This window comes from Gambusia affinis, linkage group LG15, assembly GCF_019740435.1.
Source record: "Gambusia affinis linkage group LG15, SWU_Gaff_1.0, whole genome shotgun sequence".
In the NCBI taxonomy this organism is placed as follows: Eukaryota; Metazoa; Chordata; class Actinopteri; order Cyprinodontiformes; family Poeciliidae; genus Gambusia; species Gambusia affinis.
This window is the reverse complement of record NC_057882.1, coordinates 23,166,426-23,174,989: the sequence shown is the minus strand read 5'-3', so window position 1 is coordinate 23,174,989 and position 8,564 is coordinate 23,166,426. Positions and strand designations below refer to the sequence as shown.

At 37.0% G+C, this 8,564-nt stretch overlaps 1 protein-coding gene across 2 annotated transcripts; it reads left to right on the top strand.

Moving 5' to 3' along the window:
• Window positions 1-407: 407 nt before the first annotated feature.
• Window positions 408-6,927, top strand: snx12 (sorting nexin 12). 2 transcript variants are annotated; one of them, XM_044140222.1, is made up of 6 exons: window positions 417-812; window positions 2,193-2,288; window positions 3,238-3,362; window positions 3,575-3,665; window positions 4,183-4,193; window positions 6,124-6,927. In XM_044140222.1, the coding sequence occupies exons 1-5, from the start codon at window positions 648-650 to the stop codon at window positions 4,186-4,188; spliced, it is 483 nt and encodes a 160-aa protein (XP_043996157.1). In that variant the 5' UTR covers window positions 417-647; the 3' UTR covers window positions 4,189-4,193; window positions 6,124-6,927. The 2 variants fall into 2 exon arrangements, with proteins under 2 accessions (XP_043996156.1, XP_043996157.1); XM_044140221.1 differs by lacking the exons at window positions 4,183-4,193; window positions 6,124-6,927 and having other exon boundaries at window positions 408-812; window positions 3,575-4,080.
• The last annotated feature ends 1,637 nt before the right edge of the window (window positions 6,928-8,564 follow it).

The following is an 8,564-nucleotide window of genomic DNA, read 5'->3' as shown; positions in this document are numbered from 1 at the left end:
TTTGTGGGCATCTTAAAATTGTGATTGGAGCCAAATAAAACTATTCAGAGAGCTGCAAATGGCTGGTTTCTTTAGCCCAAGGTAATAAAAGTGAACATTAAAGTCTCCAGAAGTGCAGCTAAGGGTGGTTCTACAAAATGTTCACTCATAAGAGCTGAATACTCAATCCAATTTAATCTTTACTGGCAGACTTTACGTCCATAGTTATAATTAAAAACAATACATAAATCATAATAAAAACAGTTATGATATAAAACCATAATATAATAAATTCCTCAATTACTTAAAAAGTAATCAATTTACATACACACAAATCATCATCAGATTGAATGAAAAACGAGATCTAACTACTCACTATCGGATTGTGGTATAAATATTTTTGAGACTCTGCATTTCTTCAATGTGTCCTGTCCAGTCACCTCGGTGTCCGTTAGGGGGAGCAGGGTTTCAGCTCAGTACGGAACCGAATCAACGCATTTTCCAGATTCAAGAAGGGCAGGGCGGCTGGCCCCCGCAAGAGGAGAGCTGCTTCTCAGACTGCTTGTTGTGCTATCAGATGAGATTTAAGATTGAACTGTGTGATTAGTTGGTTTTTTTACCCTACACACAGACAAAGTAGTTTGCATCCTAAAAGCAGAGGAGGGAAAATGACAGATCCTGTTGTAGCAGACACTCGCCGGTTGAATTCCAAACCCCAGGACTTGACGGATGCTTACGGCCCCCCGAGCAATTTTCTGGAAATAGACGTTTATGATCCACAGATCGTGGGAGTCGGGCGGAACCGTTACACAACTTACGAAGTTCGGATGAGGGTAAGTGTCGAAGCACTTGTCTAAACACTTAAGAGTTAAATAGCTTCCTGTGCTAAGCTAACAGGTAATCACAGAATTGTTGCTTAGCCTGTTAGCATAGAAGAAGACGGAGGTGTCAAGCTAAGGATGGCCGCCTGGCTTTTGTCGAGGCGGCTCGCCGTTAAAACTCAGACGCCGGGGATTATCCGCGGCCTGGTCTTGCTGATAGTTTTCGTACGAGAGCTATAGATGTTTTGAGCAGGAGTGATTTGCCTCAACCTCAACGTCGCCCTACTTGAGTACGGCTGATGTTACCGTATCTTATATTACAGCAACGACTTTCAGTTATTTAATTAAATTCAGTAAAAATTTAGCTACTTAACCCGGAATTCATGAAGTATAAAGTAAACACCGGAAAGCTAATGGCTAACCAGAATGGATAGAGGCAGTGTCAACAAATGTGCTAATTAAGCATTTTCTGCCTTTTGCAAGCAGAAATACATTAACCCTATAATGTTTGCAAACAACCGAATATGTATTTAGGATAATCCTGTAATTTTATAAAGTATCGAGATATGTTAGCCTGTTGCTGTTTAAAAAACTGCAACTTTGCCATACTTCCTTTGGCAGTTAGGGTTGTAAAAGGGTGAAGAAAAGAAAACCACAAACTCAGCATAATTTTGAGGAAGCTGAGGTTGACCATTGTACCGACACAGGATTTGTGTAAGTTGGTGTCCTGCAACTTGGGATGCAACACTAAGTTTGTTGCCTGTGTAGTTATGTGTTAGCATCATGTTTAAGAGTTTTTGAAGAACTAATGAGAAATCATGAAAACTATTATGTGTGTAACTTTAAAAAAATATATTTTAAAAACTGAAATTTCTGGTTTATTTATGCAATCATATTTACTCTGAAATGTTTATAAATGCATTGCTCAAAATCATAAATGATACAGTTTAAAAAACAAAAATGGTCTCACTAAACCAGCAGATTTACCACTAAATCTACTGGTTTACCACTAAATATGCTGGTTTAGTGGTAAGAACTAATTCCAGGTTAATGAAATTAAAGTGTTTCTTTAATCAGCCAAAAAGTTTTTTATTGTAGATTCTACAGTAGCAAACATATCTAGCCACATCTCTATGGGTAACATATTACCATTAAAACAGCAACAGAGAATATTGTGTTTTGAAACATGCAGATATTGAGCTAACATTCATTATCAAAAAATATGAAAAAAGTTCAACTAATAGATCAAACTTCACTAGGTGTGTCACTAAAAGAACAGATGAAAGAAATTGATTGTAGTTATATTTTGGATGTGTTTAAATTATCATTTGAAATATCAGAACAACAACCAGTAGGAGCAAATTAAAAGCTTTTCTTCTGTTCTCTACCCAGACAAACCTTCCTATTTTCAAATTGAAGGACTCTTGTGTGAGGAGAAGATACAGTGACTTTGAGTGGTTAAAGAATGAGCTGGAAAGAGACAGTAAGGTGAGTAGTTATTTAGTCATTGTCTGGAGCGCTGGAGATTTCACAATGTTTTAGTTTTGAAGATTTGATTATTTTCTGGCTTGATTTTTGGTGTACAAATAGAAGCTGTCTGATTCAGGATATTTTCTTCCAAAGAGGCATAAAGTTTACGCCTTCCTTGAAGACCATTTTACCCAATTTGATAACCAAAGACTAAACAGTACTTCTTTTTATAATCTAATCATAGTTTATTGTAGGGCAGGGGCATCAAACTCAGTTTTATTGGGCTTTGCCAAGATGATGAATGTTTTCAAAGGGCTGGTTGTGGCAGAATTTATTAATAACAAATGACAAAATGTAAAAGAAAAAAATCATGGTATAATTGTTTTTTTTTTAAAGAGATACAAGAGTGAAATTATCTTTTAGCTTTGAGTGAAATAACGTAGTGTTATTTGAAAAATCTTGCCAGGGCGATAATATCGGTTTATATTGGGATGTTGATTTTGATATCTGTTACCATCTGTCCAATTTTTCTGCCTTCTTCTGTGCTTTCAACTCTGAGTGAGCTCAGCAGAAATCTCCTATAATCTGTGTCAGACATGGAGCCTTTCTGCTGTGAGAAACATTTCATTTAATTCCCTTACTTTTATGTACTATTCAATTATTACATCCATTTGGCATAAATGCTGCCTCATGCCTTCTGATTTTTGTTGAAATCAGAATGAGCGCAATGAGTCCTGTGGTATAAAATTATCTGACTATTTGGACATTTTAATATATTACGAGATAAAATGTTCTTTTGATAAGACGATATATAATAATTTTATATTATTCAAATTAAATTTTATTTAATTTAATTTCTAGCTTAAGCAAGATATTTGACTGAAAGATGAGAAAGGAAAATAACATTTTCCTGAATTTTTCCTTTTAACACAATTTATGTTTGTTTTTGTTTTTTTTTAATATTCAGATTGTAGTACCACCTTTGCCGGGCAAAGCCCTGAAGAGACAGTTGCCATTCCGTGGAGATGAGGGTCTTTTTGAGGAGGCCTTCATCGAGGAGCGGCGAGTTGGGCTGGAGCAGTTCATCAACAGGTCAGTAAGTTTGGGGTTACATCTGGTAAGAAATGCATCAAAAATGTTTATTTTAACAGATTGACAATAGTTATCTCACTACCTCTAAACATTGTGATCTAGTCTATGTATTGGCATGTCCTTTTTACTAATCAAAAACTGCATTCAACTAGTTTTTCATGTAAACAACCAAAAGCAGGCAGTTTAATTTCTCCTTTTGTGTGTTTGTGTAGAATTGCAGGTCACCCTTTGGCCCAGAATGAGCGCTGTCTTCACATGTTTCTTCAGGAGGAAACCATTGACCGTAACTACATTCCTGGAAAAGTACGACACTAGGTTTAATGTGGGAAGATGGTGGGGAGGTGAAAACTGTGGGGGGTGTAGAACGGACTGCCTTTTGCCTTTATCTTCACAAGCAACTTCTCTTTCTCTCTCCCCACTTTCTTCTTCTTCTCTCACTCTGTAGTTGATTGTAAACACTTTATGTTGGAGTTGAGAGTACGTTCTTCTGCTACTCTTAAAGACGTGTCGACTATGTTTCAGACAACTCGGTGACTCTTTTCACCCTTGTTCGTTTGTTTTAAAACTGTACAATAAGCAAGGCGCTCCTAGTAGTTCTGATTGTATTGTGAATATGTGGCTATTAATTACAGAAATTAGATTACTGTTGCAGTTCATCCAGAAATGTCACATATTCAAGATGGTAATATTATGTGAATAAACTAGAATAGTGACTGTTTGCTTGAGCTAATGTTTATTTTAGAGATGTATACAGACTGTAACTGATATTTCTGATCTTGTTTTGTTCTCTTGTTTTTATTTATTTATTTTTTCTTTTTAGGTATGAATGAAGTAAGTTTACTTTATTTTCATCTCTAAGAGCTTCCTGATAGTTAAAGGTGTTTGCATGGGGATTCTATAGACCAAAGGCGATAGTTCACAGATGCTTAAGTAACAAATATGAATACTACATATAAATCAAATATCCGCCTGCTGTGACTCAGTCTTTTAATTGTGCCTCACTGATTTTCTGGTGGTTACCTAAAAATAAGGTTCTGCAATTCGGTTTTGTTTAAATTCAAATTTGATCAATGATGTTTTGGTTTGCAGAGGTTACTGAGTCAAGCAGTGCAAAAGCACACCTACTATTTTAAAGTCATGTGAACTATTGTTTGTTAGGAAAGGAGGGTTGTACACCTGTAACAGTAGCTCTTTTAAATCATTCCTCAAACTAATTATGATGCATTTTTATAACCAGTTGCACTAATCACTGCCTGCATGGCACACTTGCACGCTTTCTTTGTAATAATTCATCTGGCTGAGAAGTTTGCTTTGCATCATGTGATCACCATTAACTTGCCCAGTGTGTTAATTCAGACTTGAAACATTTCAGACCTAGATATATAGTATAAAAAGTATTTGTATATCTGCGTCTGAAAGACTTGGCTACCAGTTGTGCCAAAATTATTTATTTTATCTTCAAGCTCCAACCTGCATCCAAATCCAATCCGTTTATATCTCTTGAACTTTTCACATTTTAGCTTGTTGCAATGTCTTCTAGTGGAACTTGTGATAAACTAACACAATGCAACTCAGAATTGTGAAGTGGAAGGTAGAAAAAACTTGGTTCTGAAATTGATTTTGCAAACTAAAATCTGAAAAGTTTGGTGTGTGTTTATATTTAACCTCACACTTTGTAAAATCCCTAGTTCAGTATAATGACAGCCCCAAGTCTGTGCAGGTCTAGAAACTGAAATCCTTGCCTACTCTTTGCAAAATAATCCAAGTTAAGTTGGATGGAGATAACCCATGAATATTGATCTTCAAGACTTGCCACAGAGGCTCAACTGGAATTAGGCCTGAACTTTGACTACACCATCCCAACGCACAAGTATGCTGTGCCCTAAACCATTCTAGTGTATCCGGGCTGAATACAAAATGCACAAAACGTTTTTTAAGGTTATTTGTAAAGGTTTTTAACTATGACACCTTTTTTCCACTTCACACTTGTTCACAACTTTGATATATTAATATCCCAATCACATATATTGAAGTTTGTGGTTGCTGTGTGACAAAATGTGAACATGTTAAAGGAGAATAAACACAGAAATTCATTTGGACTTTATGTCCAATGAATGAAATTCATGCAATCTCCATTCATTTGATGAAAAAAAAAAAGTCATGTTTAATTCCTGTTTGTTGGTTAAATCAGTCTTTCCTGCTGAAATGGCACATTTGCATTGCATGAAGCCCTAATGGTGAAGTCCATTGCAAAGCATATACTAATTTCATCAAAGGTGTTTGGGTATGGATATCATAAAAATATGGTACATGCTGTTTTGTATTGTGAAGCTCCTATGAAGTCTTCTGTTACAATGTCTGTTGAATGTTACATTTCAACAAAAAAAAAAATAGCAACATGAAATTTGTTAAAACTTCTAAAAATTGCTGAGTTTGTCTTGAGTAGTTCTTGTGTGTCTAAGTGCAATGAGTCAGTATGTCCAGTGTTATTTCAGGACTCTTGAATAATCCGTGTTGTGTAGCTACTGCAGAGAACCGTTGCTTTTATGCATGCTGTAAAACTAAGAGAACCTGTCACTGCTAACCAGGAGTGTTCAGCACTGATAAAATGAGCAACAATGCAGGAGGAGAAATGACAGCTAGCAGTCGACAAGCTGTTGTGATCTGTTGTGTGCACGATCCCTTACGTCAATGCACCAGTCAGTTTTTAATTGTATTTTCTGCATCCTGTTTCTCTCTCTTTCTCTCTCTTATTGGAAAGACAACAGAGACACCTGCGCCTGCTCTATGTACATTTATTTCTACATCACGTTAATACAAAGCTGATGGGAATGTGAGAAGTCTCCGGATATGGGAGAGGAACTCAACTCCTGGACAAAACCCTAAAATCAATGTATGAATAAGTTCATGTGTCTTCATTTGGTCATTCTACATACCATATGTACATTACTTTGAATAAATTGGTTAAGAAGAAAAAGTGCTATATATAAACTTTAATCTTTTTGTTTAATTTTTTAACAATGATTATGTTTTCTGATCGCTTTCCAGTTGATTTGATACAAAATTGTCATTTGCTTTCATTGGTGTTCCAGCGTTCTTTTCACAATAGCCACCCAAAGTTACGCAACATGTAGCATTCCTGAAAAAGACAGCAACGTGTCATTCCAGTCAGCATATTTTCCCTTGGATTACACTTTTTTTCTTTATTTGAATGCTATTAAAACAGACTCAAGTGTTAACCCTGATTGTTAGTTACTGAATGAGCATGCCTACATATTGGCTGTATGTGGTCAGATCAGCTAGTAATAAAGTTAAGTTAGGTAAACACCCATAATCTAAGCACTGTGACAAGCGGTTCATAACATGAACAATACATTTTTGCGGATCTGTTTTCGGGGGGATATAATACAAGGCTTCATTTAGTCTTACTTCCTGCTGTTTGATTCTTCATCAATATTATTGTGAAGTGTATTATTATTATTACTACATGCTGTCATTGCAGTTCCACTTTGGGTGGTGAAGAGGGACCTTGTTAATTCTGTCCACCAATAAATTTCCTGCTGCCTGCTGTGTCCTGTCACTTTCTTTTTGTTTAGGAGGAAGGACAATTTTAACTAGCCTTTCATTTTGTCATTAGTGCATGAACCACAGAGTTCAGAATGTTCAAAAATGAAATCCCAAGTTTGGGGACCTGTAGTCAGCATGGGAAAATTTCTGTTCCTTGTGCAACTGCAGGAACAGTTTTTCTGATATTGACCAGTTCTGTCCCTTAGGTTTAAAGTCCGGGGACTGGGGTGTGCTTGGATCTAGGGGGATTTTACTTTTGTCCCTGAACAATTTCTGTGTTGACTTGGCGGCATGTTTTTGTCAATCTAGTTAACGACTGGAAAAAGTTTTAGTTTCCATTCTACACAGTGACTGTGTGCTTAAAAGAGTTCATGTGATTGCACTCTAACGAGGTCAGTGGCTTATGAAGCACTTCAGATCCTCCATCGTATTTAAAAGCAGCCATATTTCTTTTCCAGGCCTAAATCATAGACATATAATCTTAAAGGACCGTTCTAGTTGACGACCTGGTGATTTTTAGTACATCACTTAAAAGTATTTTTTGCCACCAGTGTATAATGTATTTAAAATAAAGCCTGGATGTGTTTACATATTTCACTGTGAGATTCTGCAACTGCATAAATATGAATAAAATTTTGCTTTTAACAGAGATGCCTACAAATGAGATCAACATTTAAGTTATAAAGTTTAGATTGTTCCACTTTCATCTTGCAGAGAAATGATTGCACTTCCTCTTTTCTGTTTACTTGTGGCCTTTTTAATGCAGGGGTGGGCACTCCTGGTCCTTGAGGGCAGGTGACCTGCAACTCTTAGACGTCTCCCTGGTCCAACACACCTGAATACAATAACTGAAGTGGATTCAGGTGTGTTGGACCACACCTGAATCCAGGTGTGGTCCTGACTGCAGGTTCTCCAGAGTCCTGCAAATGACCTCATTATTTGACTCAGATGTGTTGAAGTAGAGACGCATCTAAAAGTTGCAGGACACCGGCCCTCGAGGACCAGGAGTGTCCACCCCTGTTTTAATGTCTGTTCAGAGTTCTGCTTTTTATTCTTTGTTTTAAACATGTCTGATCTTTCTGCTGCTGTCGCCTTGGGCTTTGGGAAATGCAGGGAGGGATTATCAGTGGAGAAAATTCTGGCCACAGGTGGATTAAACCTGTCCAGGAATAGTGGTCTTGTGATGCAGATCTTGAACCACAGGAGCTCTAAGTCAGCAACTCTGACTGCAATTAGACACAACTGGGGTTTACAAAAAGAATTGAAAATTAAATGTATGAGAATTGCAAACCTTGGTATGTAAAGTTTTTTTTTTTTTTTTTTTTTTTTTTTTAGTAATTAGATCTATGATTGAAATACACTTTGTGGTTAAAAAAAACAAAAGAAAGAATGAGCCGTTATCCCTGGGGTCCATAGGCCATCCGAACTTTTCTCCATGTGTGAGTACTGTGACCTATAAAACCAGCCAGCTTTGATGTGTCGGCCTTGTCCTGAGTAATGATGGTGGGCAGACAGGATGAGTACAGGGGGCCAGAGCAGAGATTAGGCTGTGTTGTGTTAGGCATTCTAACTCCGGAGCCTGGTGTGCAACCATGAGGCTGGCTGCGTTTGCTGAGACACCCAGTCGAGTTAGCT